The sequence below is a fragment of the Stylophora pistillata genome, chromosome 7 (assembly GCF_964205215.1).
Source record: "Stylophora pistillata chromosome 7, jaStyPist1.2, whole genome shotgun sequence".
NCBI lineage: Eukaryota > Metazoa > Cnidaria > Anthozoa > Scleractinia > Pocilloporidae > Stylophora > Stylophora pistillata.
In genome coordinates, this window is record NC_142525.1 from 30,340,331 (window position 1) to 30,360,897 (window position 20,567).

At 38.4% G+C, this 20,567-nt stretch overlaps 1 protein-coding gene and 1 pseudogene across 1 annotated transcript; both read right to left on the minus strand.

Annotated features, from left to right (window-relative positions):
- Window positions 1-1,796: 1,796 nt before the first annotated feature.
- On the minus strand, window positions 1,797-4,542 carry LOC148727413 (uncharacterized; annotated as a pseudogene).
- Window positions 4,543-7,199: 2,657 nt separating this feature from the next.
- On the minus strand, window positions 7,200-20,394 carry LOC111330711 (ATP-binding cassette sub-family G member 4). The gene is made up of 12 exons (XM_022935616.2): window positions 19,873-20,394; window positions 15,599-15,673; window positions 14,712-14,754; window positions 13,404-13,536; window positions 12,529-12,585; window positions 12,082-12,351; window positions 11,655-11,769; window positions 11,010-11,227; window positions 9,982-10,198; window positions 9,607-9,707; window positions 9,070-9,228; window positions 7,200-8,844 (listed from the first exon to the last, which is right to left on the minus strand). The coding sequence occupies exons 1-12, from the start codon at window positions 20,078-20,080 to the stop codon at window positions 8,479-8,481; spliced, it is 1,962 nt and encodes a 653-aa protein (XP_022791351.2). The 5' UTR covers window positions 20,081-20,394; the 3' UTR covers window positions 7,200-8,478.
- Between the last annotated feature and the right edge of the window lie 173 nt (window positions 20,395-20,567).

Genomic DNA, 20,567 nt, shown 5'->3' on the forward strand with positions numbered 1-20,567 from the left:
ATATTAAAAAACCCAGGCCCCAAAACACTTCCTTGCGGAACTCCTCTTTTAACATCTTTCCAACTGGAAAAGGTGTCCCCAATCTTGACTCTCTGCTGTCTCCCCGAAAAATAATCCTTGAAGAGTGCTAAACTTCTCTCTCCCACACCATAAGCTTTGAGTTTTGCTAAAAGTAGATTGTGTTGAATAACATCAAAAGCCTTAGAAAGATCCATTGAGACTACCGCAACTAATTCCCCTTTATCGAGCATAGCCCTCCAGTCCTCAATTAACTTTAGCAGCGCCGTCTCGCAACTGTAGAACCTTCTGTAAGAGCTGATGGAATCCGACAGAATCGCTTGATAAAAGTCTCCCAGCTGTGCTATTAGCAGCTTCTCATATATATTGTTGAGTACAGGTAGGACTGTGACAGGCCTATAGTTTTCTTTTTTAAATTCATCACCCTTCTTAAACAGCGGTGTCACCTGCCCCATTTTCCATACACTCGCGTAGCAACCTTGAGCAATTGAGGCATTAAACATATGAGCAATGGGCTCAGCTATCACAGCTGCCGATGCTTTGATTAGTCGCGGCGGTATCATGTCGTGACCACTCGACTTGCTCACATTAACTTCTTTAAGCAATTTTTCAACCTGCACACAGTTGGTACAGTGAAAATCAAAAGAAAGTGGCGTATTGATGTCCCTATAATGTTCATGAATGGCCAAAATACTAGGATGATTTTCGAAGTCTTGTCCATAGTCACTGTCATTTATCCGTGTAACACTGTTAGCGACTTGAATAAAGTGATAATTAAAAAGCTCTGCAACGGCATTCTTCTCAGTGATGACAACATTATTTTCTTCAAGGATAATATCATTAGCCTGCTTTGTTTTACCGTGTAGGAATGGGCGGTACGCATTCCAGAACTCACGCGGGTTCTCAGACGATGTTGACTTTTTCAAAAAGTGTTCTTTTATCGCTTTCCTTCGTAGTGACGTGCATTTATTGCGATGAATTTTATACTGTTCGTAATTTGTGTCGGTGCGATCTTTGGTAAATTTCCGCCATAATTTATTTCGATGTCTAATAGCCTTACGCCATTGTTCATTCATATATGGGACTTGATTGCCCCTGACAATGGTCTGTTTAAGAGGGGCATGCTCCTCCAATATGTCATTGTACAGTTGTTCAAAGGCGAAAAGTTTGTCATTTACATCATCAAATAGATTCATTATGGTAAAAGGTGCTATACGTAAATCCTGCACAAATTTCTCTTGGTTGAAATTTTTTAGGCTTCGGAAACATATTTTTCTTGAACGCGATCTGGGCGCAACAGACCGCAAGACAATAAAAACCAGCGAATGATCGCTGATTTGAGTATCCACCACACCGGATGTCAAAGTCTTTGTCTTGTTATTAGTCAGGATGAGGTCGATTAAGTATCTCAGTTGTTTTGGTCCTACGAGTGGCTTTGGTAATTAAGCAATTAAGATCAAAAATATCCAACAAGTCTAAGAAGCTTCTACCATCTTTTGGAGGTTTGTCTGGATCCAATAAATCCGCATTGAAATCCCCGGCATAAAACACAGTATCTGAAAGCATCGCCACTGCTTCAAAGAGTGACGAGAGCTCATTAATCCATCGAGATTTCGGTACAGATGGAGGTCTGTAAACACTCACAACTGTTATCCAGCTCTTTCCTAGTTTGATTTTGAGAACCATAAACTCTGTTTTAAAAGTGGACAAATTTTCAAGCGACATTCCTTCGAGCTGTCTCACTGTCATAAAGTAAACATCACTTCTAACATAAATCATTAACCCCCCGCCGCCAGCCTGTCTATCCTTGCGACATAAGCGATAGATTCATCATCTTCCTCGAGAAGTCGCTGATCTTTGAGACTTCCTAGCCCATCTGAACTCAGTTGTGGCTAAATGATAAGAGGTAAAGATCGATCTTCACATTCCCATTCGGATTGCATGCTGAGGCACCGGAAATTTTTGGCAAAAAAAGTCACTCAAACTTCTGCCTAATCGCGTGCCAAGAATCTCCTCACTCACAGACGTTCTCTTGAAATGAATTTCTTCACTTGTCTTCATGATCCACACAGAAAGGTCGTCATTAGCAAATGAAATGTATAAAAATACACAGTCAGTTTCTTTTCTGACAATATTTTCAATCCCAATCCATGATTTCGGATTGGCTGAAATGTTTGCCTGAAGAAAATATTTAGCAGCCTGCAGGTCTGCCATGCCTCTCGCTCGTCTCAGCTCTTCAACATAGAGAGCATCTCGAATATTGTTGTTCGCACTAAGAAGAGCGCTACAGAACGTGTATGTATAAACACCCTCACGCTCTAAGAAAGACGTTTTTAAATGATCGTCATTTCTAAGGAAAGTCTTAGGCGTTCGTATGCTTCAAAACGTTGATAAAGATACCGAAGCCCTATCGTGTTGTTTCTTTGCCGTAAACTGGATTGAACAAGGCCATCTATGCTCTTTAACTCAATTTCACGGACTGCAATGTCTTTGACGATTACCAGTACCATTTCAAAATGTTTTTCAGCAGGGGCATATTCTTCAAGACGCAGACACACTTGTCCAAGACCGTAATATTCTTCTGTTTCTCCTTCTCTGTCGTTCATTTCAATTCTGATCGCAAGCGCTTTTTCATGATACTCTCTAGCCTTCAGATATTCTCCGAGTTCGTTAAACAAAGTACCTTGATTTCCAAACGCTGTTGCTTCTCCATGTCTGTTATCAATTTCAGTGTTGATTTCAAGTGACTTTGCCAAATATTCCTCATGTAGTGCGACATTTATTAAGTGCATAAAAAACAGCCGCTAGGCTTCCAGAATCTACATCTTCTCCTTGTCTAGAGCCAATTTCAGTTCTTATTGCAAGTGATTTCTCAAAATATTCCTTCGCCCTGATATATTCTCCCAGCGATCGAAACAAATTTCTCAAGTTTCGGTAATCTGCAGCTGCTTCGTCTCTGTCGCCAATTTCAATTCTGATCGCGAGTCCTTTTTCGTGACATTCTTTAGCTTTGGCGTATTCTCCAAGGGACTGAAATAGAGTTCCGAGGTTTCCGTAATCAGCTGCTTCTCCTTTTCTGTCGCCAATTTCTCTTCTGATCGCAAGCGCTCTCTCGAGATATTCTTTAGCCTTTGTGAATTTGCTGAGCAACTGAAGCGCAGTTCCTAAGTTTCCGCAGATTCTCGCTTCTGTTCTCTCCCCAATCATATTTAGAATCGCTAAATGAATGCTTTCTCATGATATTATTTTTCCTTATTACCATCTCCAAGGTTAAAAAACACACTTCCTAAGGACCCGTAAACAGTTGCTTCACAATTTCTGTCGCAAATTTTCACACTAATCGCAAGAGCTTTCACGAAGTATTCTTTAGCTTTAACAAAATCACCAAGCGAACTAAACACTTTCCTAGGTTTATGTAATCCTTTGCTTCTCCGCTCCTATCACTGATCTCAGTTCGGATCATAAGTGTCGGCTTTCTCGATATATTCTATAGCCGTATATGAGCACGATCCTTCGCAGTAAAGCACTATTTGAGCAATAGTGAAAATCAGACCTGAAAAAAATTTCAGGCCTGTACGGGATTCGAACCACTGACCTCTGCGATACTAGTGCAGCGCTCTTACCAATTGAGCTAACAAGCCAACTGAGAGCAGGTCATCAAATTAATTCGACATAAACCCGTAGATGATAAATCAAACAACAACAAACATATGAAACATATGTGTGAACTGCGGTTATGAGACGTATATGAGCACGATCCTTCGCAGTAAAGCACTATTTGAGCAATAGTGAAAATCAGACCTGAAATTTTTTTCAGGTCTGATTTTCACTATTGCTCAAATAGTGCTTTACTGCGAAGGATCGTGCTCATATACGTCTCATAACCACAGTTCACACATATGTTTCATATGTTTTTTGTTGTTTGATATTCTATAGCCTTGGCATATTCGCAAAGATAGCGAAACATAACTCCTAAGTTTCAATAAGCCTTGGCCTCTCCGTCTTGGTCACCAATCTCCTTTCTGATCGTAAGTGCTCTCTCGATGTAATATATAGCCTTGATATATTCACTGAGCTCTAAAAGCAGTTTTACAAATTCTCCACAGGCATCTGCTTCTTCTTTGCTCTCACCAATTCGTACTGTGAGGTTTATTACTCTTTCATAAAACTCTTTCGCATCGACAAAATTATTTAGTCTAGATGACATTCTTGCAATTGCCAAGCTGAATCCCACTTCTTGGGCGGCGTCAAGATACTGTGGTTCAGTTCGGGGAGAAATTTTCTCGCATATTTTGACGAATTTTGTGAATCAGAAATAAGAAAATATGCTTGGAACATCATCAAATAGATACTTTGGTAAAGTTGACTTGCAACGTCATATTCTTTTCCCAGCAAACTGGCATTTATTAGGTTCAAACATTCTTTGTAGAACTCGATGACTTTGCGAACTCGACCAGTGTTTATAAAAAAAGAGGCAACATCTACACCTATGAAGATCGTCCAAGTCCTGGTTGTAAAATCCATTACGGTGTCACTTGTAACTGTGAACAACTGAAAAAACATAGGAGGAACATGAATGTTTATATCGAGACAAGCACAGTATATCAACGCCATTGGACTGAAGGTCAATCAATGAAAAGGAGAAGATCAGGTCAGCCAAAACATGGTGGAGAATTGTTGAGGGCAAAAGACAAGCCGCCGGGTGACAATAAAGTGAGTGGGATTGTCAAAGCAACAGATCAAAGCGAACGGAGATAGAATGGAAATGCTTCATGTGCCTTGCGACATGCAAGTACTGTAGGACATGATACGGCATCAGAAACGAGGACATGTTCTCTTGATAAAGTGCACGGTCTTTGTAGCCTTTCGTGTCACACTTTCCTCGAATACAAACATGAAAACCTGAGGATTTTCATGTTTTCATTCTAGAAAACTGCGGTCAGTAGTTTTGGACTATGCACTTCCACTTAGTCTTGAAACACGGCAGCATTTTGACCGTTAATTTTATGACCCCGTTAAGTTTCGTAGACGTTTGCAGCTAAATGTATCACATTCACCCAAGAGATTACAATCTCTTGATTGAGCATGCATTGCTCGTAGTAAAGATAATTTTCGAACTGATGTCAGTTAATTGCGTTCCTTGAGACAGAAGAGACAAACAAAGGATCACTAGAAGGACAAAAGCCTTGGCGATGTGACTGATGGAAGATTCCGAGAGGAAATTTTGAAACTTTCATTTTTAAAGGGACTTTTATTTGAAATTGTAAAGCGCGTAGAGTTATTTTAATGCGCTATATAAGAACTTATTATTAAATTAAATTAAATATTAATACAGGCCCGTACGAACAAATTTTAAATGATTTAGCGGGCACCTGGGAAGGCACAGCTGTGGGTGTTGGGTCCGGGGACACCGGCAAAATCTGAATCTCTTTAATTCCTGACAGGCAAGTCTTGCTAAACTCCTTTGGGTAAGAAACGCGGACTTCTTAAGACTGAATATAAAGCGATTGAAGGGGTAAGTATCTTAAGAAATTGCGGTGCTGCGTCAGTTAGGAGTATGTCAAGCGAATTTGGTTTCATCAACCGAGTTGTTAATTAACAAATGGTAAACACCACAGCGTACACTATTGAGATATGGGGGACGCTAAATTGACCAATCAGAGCGCGCGCTTTACTTTGGTTATGTTATAATGTAAATTGGCCACAGTAAAGAGTTTCTAAGCTGACGTTTCGATCGGTAGCCCCTCGTCGGAACGAATACGCTCTGACCAAGGAAGATTGTTCTATTCCCAAAGATCGAAAATCCTATGAGGAAGTTCGCCTTTTATCTCACAAGAGACTTCTGTTAATTAAACATACATTTCTTTTACTTTAACTCCGAACTTGAAAAGACCGATGAAGGAAACTTAGTAAAAGTAATCGAGTTAAGTTCCAGGCAAACCGATATGACGATCTGGAGTCGCTTCGCCTTTCGTTCTCTGTCTGTTGAGAAAGTCGCATAATAGTAAAGGAGTCACGCTAAAGCAGGGTCTACTAACACTGCAGCTCGAGCGTCGAAGCAGTGAGATACGAAGACACGCCAAAGAGAGAGGTCTACCAGGATATTTTGGTATTCGGGAATCCGGCACATGAGGGCCAGGGGCCTGTACCCCCTTTCCCCGCTTTTTTCTGAAAAGAACTTGATTTAACATGCGCCTTTCACAGAAATACCTATTTGCAGTATTATCGTTCCGCCGATCACAATCGAACAGTCGTTGTTCCGGATCGCGCAAGAATCGTTGTTCTTCGTACGACAGCGCTAAGATTCGATTCGGCTCAACTTTGGTTTCAACCAACTTACCGCGGCCGTAGCGATCACAGCCATCATATATGTAACCCAGGCTTTAGGAGAAACAGAACACTAGAGTAAACTCTCACTGGGTACTTAACTGCAGTGTTCAGTGTTACTGAGTAGTGTCCTAATAAATATGAGTTTGATTTCTTCTTTCAAAGGAGACGGGCATTATGACAGATTGACATCCTTAATCTCAATCCCAGGTCTCGTTCACATCAAATCTTCGCCGAGGGAAGTTTGGGTAAATAATTACATTTCTGGGGGTGGGGGCACTTAGAGGGTCTTCTTCGACACAGCCACAGAGGTCCAGCGTTTGTGAAACCGAGAAGTTAAGGCACGTGCTTTTAAGTTTTTCTGAGGTTGTTTTTGAATCTCCGTTAACTTGCAACAAGAGAGGAGACAAGGGCGTTGTAATATAGCGTAATAATTTTTCACTCGCGACAATTTACCCACGATTTGGGAAGTAACTCAGCGAGGTGCGACCCACGGACAATTAGATTCTCCCATGATGAATAAGTAAGAAATGAGGTTTAGTAACATACTGGTATTCACAAACCGTGCGGTGCAAGACAAGATAACTTCTTTTGATTCTTAACTGTTGTTTTCTTTATGGAAATATTTTACACTGACAACGATTTGGAAATTTTCATTTAACATCCTAGTGTCAATATTTTTCCGATGTGCGAGATCTACCCCGAGAATCCTCTCAACTTCATCTAATAAGACTATTTCTTGACGGATTATGTATTATCCCAAAGTGATGCAAAGTTTCTCGATACGTTTATCCATTTTTTTTTTTGATACCCGCGTATAATTTAAACAATAAAGCATGGAAAACACCACCATGTCCACAATATAAAATATATATTTATATTAATTATTTCATCAGACAAATGTTAACTAATCAATACCTTCTTATCGGACAACTTCCCTGTCATGAGTGATGGCCAACAATTTACAATTATACAAAGTGAGCTCGAATCATGCGAATTAGTTCCAATCATAAACTGAACATTGAGGTTATGTAATATAAAATCCCTGATATTCATTGGTTAATATTTTTGTGCGGGAGGCCTACATAGAGAAAAAGGAGGAGTCATATGCATCTTTTCAATCGATTAACACACCCATCGTCTAGTTGACCAGAATGTTAATTCTAAAAATTAGGCCAAATTTTGAAAAAAAAAAAAAGTGGAAAATTCTGAGGGAAAAGGGACCGAGAAAGAAATGCTTGATGAAAGACGTGAGATCATGGTTATCACAAGCGACGAGCTTTACCAAAAATAAACAGGTTAGAACTGGAACACAGCTGATTGTTTAAGGGTATTTAAGCGGTTAGCTTCACCGATGTTGAATGGTCCGGCCATTCTATGATAAGAATCTTGGCGTTCTCTAAAAAGTTAAGGAGACCAGGCAGCAGAAAGCGGAACAAGAAAATTCAAAGGAAAGACCCGCTCCCTTTTCGATTCTCTATCCTCTTATTGCATATTTTCCCCAAAAGCCAAGGAAAATTCTGAAGAAATACTATATAGTATAATACTTTTGGTCAATCCTCGAGGCCAGGAAGAAATGAAAACAAAAAGGAAAAGGTGAAAAATTGTAAAACAGCTCCCTAATCCATCGAACATCCCTCTTCCCCCTCCCCCTCCCAAAAAAAGAATAAAATTAGAGATTCTTAGGGTGTTAGATGGACAAAGGTCCCCTAAAGCCGCGATACTCTCGGTCAGCACAAAAATTATCATTTCTGGACGGTAATGCGTGGGCTCTGGGTATAGGATTCCTGTAAATCTGATTATATATGTTCTCCACATAGCAGAGACTATTTTGGTATAAATTAAAAACACGTTATAATTGTTTATTTTTTAGGATCCCTAAAACGCGAACCCCGAAAACAGTCGTTGTCATTTGAGCGTAGCTAACGATAACTTTAAAAAATAACGATCCTAATTACTGATTTGCCATTCCCAGATTCACAACATTCCCACTCAACTCGATTAACTAGAAACCACGGATAACTGATCAGCGGTCACCCCAAGCTCGCTCATGAACAGTCAAAAGCTTGTCAAGATGGCGTCCAAGCTGTGATAACAACACCAAACGCAATCGTCCAGAACACCACACCTTTGCTAATGATAAGACTTCACTTTGTACCGCAACACCAAATAGGCCGCTAATCTCAAAATAATGAAGAAAAGAACGAGGACAAGGCAATCAAAATAAACCTTGGCGCCTTCTAGATACAGTGCATTTTCTTCCACATCCATGGACGCCAAAACGTCTTCACTGTTCGTAAATATACAGCGTTTGTCCTTGCATTCTAAAGGTCCTCTTTTATTGCCGTATATGGCCACAACTGTTCCTTCCCAGCTGTACCGCGCGTAGGACACGTATGTGAGCCACTGCATGTACTTAGGAATGGTATCGAAGTTCACGAAGAAACCGCTGAACAGTAGGACAGGGATACCAGTCACTGGAGCGACGTAGACCGCAGTCTAAAACGGGAAATAAAACGATGAGACATTTTTAACTGCTAGAAAGAGGTACAAACAACAAATTACACGAGAAACACAAGACTAGTGTCTTAGGCACAAGCAAAGAAAGAGCTAAACCAGGGGAAGGAAAGTCTGCAGGCAACAGAATAGGCTGAAAGATCTTCAGGATTGAAATGCACGAGAAGGAGAGCTGTCTGCATGTTACACTTAGGTGTCACAACTCACCGGAAGACTGGGCGCGACTGTTCCTATTAAAAGCCCAATGGATTGCGCTACAAGACATGTGAGTATCGTGACGGCTACAAACTGAGTGTAACGCAATCCTTCGTTTGGTTGATCCGTCATGAAGTATACTATCGTACAGTAAATCACTGGAAACAAGATCTGCAAAGAGAAAATATATTTACTTTGCAGCTCCTCGCTGTTAGTTTGTCCACAGCCGGTTTTTTTTTTTTAACAATTAGGAAAGGGATACCAAAGCAACAGCTACCCTCGCCCCACCACGACTCCCTTGTGTTTACATTTAATGTATCCCCCATGGCTTTTATTTAATTTGCGCTCTGGGTGATTACCTTAGAGACAATAAACGGTCTAAGAAAAGGCTACCTTACAATGTTCTCGTCGTGAAAAATCACGAAGTCAATAACTTAACGGTTTGAGGGCTTGTCCAGATCCAACCATCAACTAACTTTTCTTATCTATAATGCTACAAGGCAGGCATTATGGGAACTGATTATCAATCAAATTTTCAACTATCCTTACCTGTAATGGAACGTCCGCCATTGTATTTGCAAGGTAGTAAGACTTGAGGCTATACCAGTTGTTTAAATGCTCTCGAATAAACACTAGTTTTTCCATGGGGACTGTATCAGAAAAAAAAAAATAGTAGAATAATTTCGCTCATTGGCTTAGTTTAAGGAATGACCCCCACCCCCTCCCCCTTCACTTCAAAGCACTTCAACGCCTCTGCTCTTTATGTACCTTGTAAGAAGAGGAACGCTGTTGAAAAACAAACAAACAAACAAACAAACAAAAACAAGAATAAAAAGAAAAGAGAATAAAACGAAATTGAAAATGCTGCGAAACTGAACCATTTTACAAACAAAATCGGGTTACAGAGGATCTTGGTCCACTTACATGTTAACACAGTGGGCATAAGAGATGTGAACATGAGAAACAGGAGCGAGAAAAACAAACAGCCAGTGTTGTTGAAGACTTTACTGCCGTCATTACCAATACCATGATATAAAAGTCCAATGAGAAGGCCAACAGATGCCGTGGACACGAAACGTAGGTGAGTAAAAATGCGATCCCTGAAGATGGATTGTGCAGCTCTTTTGAACAACACCAGGAACTGTGGATAAAAGGAGAGTAAAAGTTAGGCATCTCTGCAGAGAAAGCGGCCTTTAACTGGGTTAATTGTATTGTCAAAGAACCATCCAAACTCTGTTAGCTGCCAAGAGAAATAACAGAACAGTTTCTATTGAGAAAGGTTTACCGCTAGAAAGGTAAGAGTTTCTCCATTCGCACACGTTAGGGTTTTAGCTCCCAAACGCCGATTGGGATATTTTCAAAATCATAAATCAAGGTCCCACGCCACACCAAATCAGCTCACTTTGGTTACTTTAAACCCTTTGACCCTTATGAGTGACCAGCATCTAATTTCTTCTTACAAAATCACCCCTGAATCACACATTAACAGGGGCGGATCCAGGAAGTTTTGATTGGGGGGTTCCAAAGTTTGGTTCAAAAAGGACTGTTAAACTTTTTTGAGGCAAATTACTTCTCCCCCACACCCCCTCCCACCAGTCGCGGTTGCACGTTATAATTCCTTGGCCGCTTACCGTTTACTGGGATTCATTAATTTAAAAAATCAGCCAGTTAAAAAGTGATAGACGATCCTGCGGATGTAAGAATTTCAGTCTCAAAGTTGTAAGCGTCAGGTCTGATTGGGGGGGGGGGGATCCGGACCCGCGGACCCTCCCCCTGGATCCGCCACTGCATTAAGGTCATGAGAATAAAGGAAATGATCATCAACTAAAAAAAGTCTTGCTTGCTGAACAAATTCTCCTCGTCAGCTTCTTAGGAAATGTATAGAGAAGAGTATGGAGAATATGCAAACTGATGTCAGGGTGTAAGGGGTTGAGACCTAATCACTTAAGCACCTGAGTGGTTTGACTTGCAGCGTGTATTATGCTATCAGTACTGGTCTTGACATTACAGTTTGGTAACATCGACACCACCATGTTCCTTGAGTCATAGCTACAGTTAGTACTACTGGTCAGACTCTTTTTCTGTGTCACTGCCTCTTCACGTGCCTTCCAAGCCTTGACTAGGCTGGGTATCACGTTCTCGCCATACTCACCAGATGCTACTTCTATAACTAAAACAATAAAACAACAACACAACAAAGGGTGAGGAGAACTGACATCTCCGCTGCTTAGAAGTGAGCCCGCGCTCCTTTTCCGAAGTTTCTTCTCGAGAAGATCGGAGGGCGGGAGCTCTAAAATTAGTTTAGAAATAATTATGTCCGGCGCTTTAACAATCAGAATGAAGGAAAACATTGCAAAGAGCCTGAGAGGAATCGAAGTTTGACGATAAAGAGTCGGGATTGGATAAATTTTGCTTTTGATTGGTCGTGTATAAACCAAATCCAAATCATTTAACACCAGAAAATTTTCGGTTCCGTACGTAATTTCTCCACGACACTCACAAACTAAAACCAAACAAAAATAGAACCAGAAAATAACCAAAATTCAAACAAATAAACTAAGAGACCAAAGAGCCCTTGAGTTCATGCAAGTACTTACTGTAGTCTGCAGGATTGTGGTATTTGGGGCATACCAGACCCTCTGAAGCCAGGTAAGGTATAAGATCTTGTACAGTGCCTTGGAACAAGCAGTTACCTTCTGCCAAGATGTACAACTGAAAATATATATGGATGGAAATTATTTTCAAAAAATACCCTGACCCTTCTGGAATTGGAAAAAAAAAAAAAAAAAAAAAAAAAGAAAAGAAAAAATAAAAAGGAAAAAAGATAGAAAAAAAGAAAAGAAATCAAAAGAGAAAAACATTGCTCTTCTTGTCAATTGAACCAATTTATCTTTTGATTTTTACAAATTTTTAACTAACTTTCACTGTTTAGGTAAGAGAAGAAAAGATTTGAAGGCTCTCTACAGTAGAAACCTGGACAAAATTGAAAAGGGCAAGTACAAGGTTGGTACAAGGTCAGCTCACCTTATCAAACATTTCAAAGAGTTTTGCACTCGGTTGATGAATAGTACACACCACAGTCCTCCCGCCATGAGCAAGTGTCCTCATAAGACTGATACACTGAAATGCGGATGAGCTATCCAGACCACTAGTTGGCTCATCAAGAAAGATCATGGGTGGATTGTTCACCAATTCCAGTGCTATTGCGAGCCGTTTCCTCTGGCCCCCAGATATCTCATTGAGCCTTGTGTTGGTGGTCTCTGTAAGGCCCAGGTTCAATAGGATTTCATTGATCTGAAAATGTTACAGAAAAACAAGGGGAAAATATTCAAACCCTCTCACAAACTAACAAATAACCAGATAATGATTAGCCATTTATGACTTTAAGACCTGGAGAGATCTGGTTTCTGTTTCCCTTAATTTTACAGCAAGTTTGTTTTATTCTACATCTATGATTAATGGTCAACTTACAACTCTTTCTTTTTCTTCAAAGGATAAAGACTCTCTAAGATGTAAATTTGCAGACACCTGTAGGGGAAAAAATATGGATAAAATACACATTTTACAACAACTCCTTATATCAACTTTTAGTTCAGTCAACTGCAGTTTACAACTGCTGGAAGGCCATATGCTTGTCTGGCAGCTTGTCTACTTTCCTGTGTGTTTGACTGTCTGTCCATCAGGGTTCAGTTGAATAAAGGACAGATAATGCTATTTAACTGATAAATTGCTATCCAGTGGATAAGGGACTGCAAAACCTACCACCCAGTATCCACTGGACAGAAAACTATAGAGTGAATAGCATTATCCAACTTTCAAACAACTGGGGCCAGTTTATGATATGGTTGCCTATTTCCTTCTTGGTTCATAAGTCAATTAGTTCATCAGTCACTCAAGCTGACGAACTGTCTGTCCATCTGCTTGTCTCTACATTTTCTTAAAAACCTGTGCTTATGTCTTTTTTGGTGTGCAAATGAGAGACAGGGTGTGTGTCTTACTGACCACACACTGGCAATTCATCTTTAATACCATCTCAATGTAAGCCCATTCAAGTCAATCCATCTTAAATAGTTTGAAAGTTAGTCAATTGACTGTCTATCTATATGTTGTAATTACTTGGTTAGAAAGATGCTAGAAGTCACTTTTCCAACAGAGCATCACCTCTGTCAGTCAAATCAACCAATATCGTTACAATAACAAATCCCTTTTTCAATTCAAGTTTAACATATAAAAGGAGCCCACACTTTGCTCATTGCTCTATGCAACTAACTAAACATCCACATTTATCGTAAAATTATGATAAACCATAGAATAAGGTTTATTTTTTGATACTAAAGCAATCTTACCATCATAGATTCCATAACAGTGAGATGTGGCAAGAGTACATCATCTTGCATGATGTAACAGGACATTTTACGGAACTGCCGCAGGTTTCGCTCCATGCCATTGACCAGAACTTGGCCATTTGCTTCTTTTGTTCTAAGGAAAAAGTTGGACAGGCTGTTTTCAGGTGTTCTCCATACTCATCAAAAATAATTTGCAAAGAAATGGAGTTGACTCCTAATATTCACTGTCTAAGCCTTGTTTACCCTAAAAATCTTAATATACTTTCTGCTCTAGGTTATAATAAAGACATTACTAGTTTTAACAAACTTGTCTCTTCTAATTTTTTTTCACATTTTAACTCTTTATGTAACTCCCTGAATTGATTAACATGTATCCTCTCCTTAAAATATCCAAAAAGTTCCAGAAAACAGGTGCTGAGAAGACTTGAACTTATCACTCACAGGGAAAGCAAGGCTGTGCTCTAAGAAAAATTGAAGGGAGCCCAGCGCTCTGAAACTGTGAAATCCATGGTGCCCAGCATATGCTTTTTATGAAAAAACTAAGATTCCTGAGTTGCCCAAGTACAAAAGTAAGGCACCATTGGCCACTGGGTACTGCTAGACCACAACCCTGGTAAACGTTGTTTATCTAACCCCAGATGGAAATGGAAATGGAAAAGGAAATGTGCTGTAGCTTGAGGGGAGATTTAACAATCAGAGGTAGCTCAAAGGTAGTGAATGACTGTAAGTGCATAACCTCAGATTCTAAAGTGCCTTTTGTACTTTACCATGCAGTTGCCAGCCAAAAATCCAGCCAGTGATCACCACTTTTTCATCCGGCTAATTTTGCTGGCAGTTGCAGGTGCTTAGCGACAAGTCCCTATACTTGTTTTCTGGATATTGTATGGATATTATAGGGAGATATTACATGTTAATCACTTCTTGGAGTTAAAAGATTTAAAAAACTGCTCTCCTTCAAAATTCTATTCAGATGAAAACATCTTGGCATAATTTATGCAAATACATGTAGATTTAACTTGAAGATAATTTGGCTCAGTGCAATGAAACCTGCTGAGTACAGCTACTTCATGACACACAGATTGATGTTTCATCTAAATTAATTTTCTTTGTTGTGGCACTGACAATTCATTTCAACTGTAACTTACAATAAGATTGAGTTAATTTTGTCTAATTTTTAAGAAACAGTACTGTAATTACTTTTGGCAAAAATGCTTGCAGCTGCTCTGGCATCTTACCTTGAACTTTACAAATTAATTCTGAATTTCATAACAACAAAATTGTAAATTATAAACAATGACAGATTTGCACCTGTATCCTGCTAAAATATTTATGAGTGTGGACTTCCCAGCTCCTACAGGAAGACAAAATAGAGCATGTCATCAACACATCCAAGAATCAAATAGTCAACTTTAAGTTAAGCTTGCGACGAAAGTTAACCACTTTTCACCCCGCACAATTTCTCCCACTTTTATTTAAAAGTTAAACACAAGAAAATCAGCCTCACTGAAAGATAAATCATGCTGAATTCAGGAAAGGTGCCAAGTGTCCTTAGAATCTGTTGCAAATTTAACTTATGGCAATCAAGACAGTTTTTGCAACAAAATTAACATATTCTGTGGAACAAGATCACATGTATATGAACAAAAATTTCTTTGAAAAATTGTTAAGTTTGGATTTTCATCTTTTCATGACTTTGTAATTCCTATGAAACCTAAATTTGCATTTTGGCAAAACACCACATAATTAATTGATGTATAGACCGAGATGGTTTTGTAATTAGTTCAGAGAAGAACTGCAAAAGTTCCCATACTTATTTTAAACCAAGACAAACTCTGTCCTTACCACATTAATACAACATCAACCAGACAAGTGATGAGAATCAAGAGAAATATCAATTAGGGGATTATTAGTTGATCCAATACCAAATTCTCCAAACTAAAACAACAAGGATTTTATAGAAGACAGTAGGGAGAATTACTTAAATACGATTGTAGGAGTGAATGGGTTATGTGGATCAGGATAGGAGAAAGCAAACACTGGCACGACAGCAACCAAAATTGTAATAATCACTAGGTAAAAATAAAAAGTATGCCATTAATGAGCTGAAAGCTGCTTTCTAATCCCCCCATTCAGGAATCTGACTTCTCATGTCACAAAGCAGTTAATTGTTTAATTTCTTTTTACAGTTTACATACCTGAGGGACCAAGGACGGCAACAAGCTCTCCACTCTTGAACTCTCCTGACACCCCATGAACAATTGTCTTTCGCTCTAAAAAAAAGAAAACAGGGATAGAAACACTTTTAATATTAAAAAAAAATTCTATATACGTTAGTTTTGCATTTTCGACCCTTAACATTTCAAGAACTGAATTTAATACACTGAGTGGCACTCATTAACAGTTTGAAATCTGAAGGAATGCTGAATCTAATTGCAGAGTTTTTCAGACCTACTGTGGGAACTATATCTAACAATCGTGTTTTTGGTTAATACTGAAAAATGTTTCTACTATTTAATCATTATTAATTTTTTACTCAAGGCACTTTATTTTCTGTTTGATTTTTTCACATAAATTTTTCTTTGTTTGGCTCATACCTGGAAGTTTGACTTATTTTTTTTAAATTTCTTTCAGGTCAATATTAATTTCATTAACTTCTGCTGATTGGCTTCCATCACATTGTAATGAAAGTTAGCACTGAAAAATGTTTATTATTTTTTCATTCTTTTTATCCAAAATACTTTATTTTCTGTTTGATTTTTTCACATAGATTTTGCTTTGTTTGAATTACTCCTAGACATTTGACTGTCGGCTTTATTAAAATTTATTTCATGTCAGTATCCAGGAATTTTTGATTGGGGGGGGTCCAAACTTTGGTTCAGAAAGGACTGTTGGACTCTTTTGAGCCGAAATACTTCTCCCCAACACCCCCTCCCACCAATCGCAGTTGTGCTTTATAATTCCTTGGCTGCTTACCGTTTACTTGCATTCATTAATTAAAAAAATCAGCCAGTTAAAAAGTGATATAAGATCCTGTCGATGTAAGAATTTCATTCTCAAAGTTGTAAGCTTTGGGTCTGATAGGGGGGGTCCGGACCCCCTGGACCCTCCCCGTGGATCTGCCACTGGTATCAATTACATTAACTTCTACTGTTAAAGGTAGCAGTAAAGTAGTCAATGTACCAGTAGATGGTGACCTAATTTGGTGGATGTGTGGTAATGTTCTTAATACTTTGCAAAGTTCTGAGTACTTGTTTCTGCCATAAATCTTTAGAACTGTTCTACATGTTCTGATGAAAGTTAGCCAATTTTAGCATCTCACAATTTCTCCCATAATTTTTTAATTTACCCAAAAGTTAAACACAAGAAAATCAGCCTCACTGAAAGATGAATCATGCCAAGTTCAAGAAGGGTGCAAAGTATCACTAGAATCTGTAGTTAATTATAAATTGTCTCGTAATGCAAAGTGAGCAATATGTCATGAAAAAGAATCTGCTTAGAACTACTCATTGCTATGCATACATGGGTTAAAAGTACATTAACTTTTAGAGTTTTATCTAAAGATTTAAGGCAGAAACAAGTACTCAGAACTTTGCAAAGTATTAAGAACATTACCACACATCCACCAAATTAGGTCACCATCTACTGGTACATTGACTACTTTACTGCTCAATTTAGTTTCTGTCTGGAAGTTCACATTGTAAAGAATCATCCAGAGATAAAAGTGTTTAGAGAATATTTTTCAATAAGCTACCGGTAACCCAATTTAATCCAATAATGAACAAGAAATCATCACTGATGAGGATCTCAATGATTAAGTTGTAATTTGCTACCTTTAAATACTTCCTTACTGTACTTTAAGATTAAATACTCAAGGGGTGAGGTGAAGAAGTATCATTTTTCTTTCAGCTTTCTTACATGTGACAGAATACTTATATTTACCTGCTAGATAAGATTAGACTATACATTTTCCCACGGTTCAAGAGGTCTTTGAAAATGAACATTAAGATACCACACACACACATGCCACATATAATTTTAGTTGTTGTTGGTGACTTAAAAGAATTTCATGGAGGAATATCATGACCAAATTTCTTTCAAAAGTGATGAAATGACACTCAAACCAAAGATCTAATCTCAGTCATAAATAAAATAAAAAACCTTATAATTAACCTTCAAGACAACTTTACAATTATTGTACATGCATGGCTATAATCCCCTCATTATAACTGGCTTTTCCTGTTTTGAATCAGCTTTATGTCACGTGCAAGGACAGCAGGCATGCATGATTCTGGACTCATCTAATCACACCACACAGAAAGTATTCAGAGGTCAAAATTGCAATTTACTTGTAAATACATGTAGTTAGGCAGTTAAGTCAGACATCACAGTGTACATACACAGTTTAAAGCTGCTTAGGATGTTATACTGTTCTCCTACAAAGCTAACCCTACATGACTTGTGCAGCTATTATGTATTGCAGTGTAATTGAATAACCAAGCAGTGAAAGAGTTTGAGGATTACATCACTCAGTTTTAAAGTTTAAATGGATGAGTAAACAAGGTATTTTGAGCAGGATCAGTGGTCAATTCTGTCTTCCAAAGATACTTCCCGGAGATGTTCCAAGTCCAATTAATGGGATCAATCCTGCCACAAGCATGCAGAATTTGTTGGTGTGTCTTTCTCTTACATCTTGTCAATCAGTAAGTCTGTCCCAGCAGGGCATAACAACATGATAAGCGTTTGGAAAGCTCTCTTTAATGTAAGTAGGAGTGCTAGAGACATCTTCCCAAGTGTCATTTTTCCAAACACTTCAATGTTTAAATACATAACTAGATAATGGGAGAAATTTGCTTAGATTAATGGGTAAACAGTCAACAGAAATTACATTTTGTAGGAAAAAATCTCAATAGCAATTTGCACAATAATCTGGAATATGTCAATTGAACAATCTCAAATTATGATGAAATATCCAGAGAACGCAAAGCAATACTACCCTCTCACCTTATAATCTGAAAAGTAATTTAATTATTAAATTTACATCATTTACAAAATCGTTAAAAGCTCTGTGATTTTATTGTGAGCGTTTTGGGTTTATCAGTAAAGCAGAGTTTCAATGTTTTCCTGGAAAACCTCGCAAAAAACAACAGTTTAGGACGGTCAATACTGAGCGTTATATTACACCGCGGTTTAGTATGAGCAGTTTTCCTGAAAACAAATACATTCAACTACGGCTAGATTTATCAAATGTTTTTCTCTTTAAGCGCTAATACCTTTCAGTAAAAGACATATCATTTTCATCGCCTTATGCAACTTACTTATTTTGCTTCGAATTTGTTTGTCCAAACAGGGGGTTTAATGAGCACTTAATCTGTCTTTTTTAGCTTCTGATTTCACGAAATTAAAATACTGTAATAAAAGTTTGCTCTTTACTCAGGCAATATTGGATAAATTAAAATTAAATCTCGGGTTGTAAGCAAAATAAAACTTTCTTTTTTTCCTTTGTAAAAAGCGAATTTCGCAAGGTTTTCGTTGCTCGAATCTTTAGAAATTAAGCGGTAGAACGACTTACAAGAATGCGTATCTAATGTTCTAAAATAATCAACAATTTAACTCAAACATTGCAAGAAAGAAGTTGACTTGATTGATAAAGAAGAGAAACGTTTAGAATGATTCATACGCTAAAAGTTTTAGAAAAAAATGAATAAGCATCAGGGAAAACCCACTAGTGGAAAAAACCACACCAGGTAAATGTTTGCAGGTACAAAGAATTTTCCCGTTCCAAGGTCGTTATTGAATATTTCTTTTTCGAAAATTCCTTCTTTAGATTAAAAAAGCTTTCCTGAAAATGATTTATGCCGGACAAAGGTGTTCTAAAAAAATGAAAATAAATTCTCCCGGTTTGAAAACAAAAGCCGGAGCAATGTTTCCATAATAAGACATTACCATTGTCTGTTGCAGACCTGTGACGGAAATGCCCTCTTTCACGAGAACCCACAACACGATTCTCGATATTGGGGAAAATTCATCAAAAAATTCATCAGGGTAAAGGATTTTATAAAAGGCAGATAGATATTCTATGATCAAAAGCACGCTAAGCTAGGTGCAGACGAGTTATAAACAACGTTCGTCTTCTCTTATCGGCCATAATGTAACCGCGTTGAGTTGTTATGCTCGTCACGCCTGAACGAATGTCTTGAGGGAAAACGTTTTTTTCAGCAAATGTTATTCCTTTTTTCAAAATTTATGTCTTTAAGGCGAAGCTCTTGAAGACACATCATTCATTTTAGAGTCTGAGACTAACCTTTCTTCTATAAGGGTTATCGTCAGCATGTTCCTTCACGTTTCATTTCATTTTCGTTTTCTTAATCGAGTCCGCATTCGAGTAATCAACCACAGAGATCTACAGTTTCGGCAAGGCTTCAGCGTTGACTGTTGCCAGTATTCGCTAGTAAAATGTATTTCCTCTTACCTTGTCGGCCTTGCTTTACACTGTAAGTAACGTCGTTGAATTCCAGATCGACTCGCTGTCTCGGTCGCTGCCAAAAACTTAGCCGTTCGAGGTATTCGCCGGCTTCGAGCATCGAATCTTTGCTATCCACGGAACTTGCGTCCTCTCCTGAACAGCATTTTACGGCTGTTTTGTAGTTCTCAGCTCGGCCAGAGATAAAATTTTCCATTTACTTTGCCCACTAGCAATTCCTGGGTATATTGTCTCTCAAATTATTATTTTTCCTTGGTCATGTGAGACCTTCTTCGTGCCTGTCTACGTCGACTCAAAGTCCAACCTGTGTAATTAATTAATAATTTATAAGTCGCATTTTCGGCGCAAAATGTCTAATTCTCTCTGTATCTCGGCAACTTGCGGTTAGAGAAAGCAGGTTGTAAGCCACCCGTTTAAACCAGGGATTCCTGCCAGAAGATTCTCTTTGATAAATGAAATTAGACAGATTTCCTTAGAAGGGTCAAGTCTAACTGGTCTGCAGGATATGCGTGGATACGTCACAAACTTCTGGAGAAATAATTTCGAAAGGTATAATTTTTCATAATTAACTACGTAAACAAATACCACTTATGGCACTTATCGCACTTGTTTCCGCGGGGTAGCTGCAAGACGGGGCTAAAACTTCACAGCAGTGATAAAACAATGCAAAAATATTCTTGTAA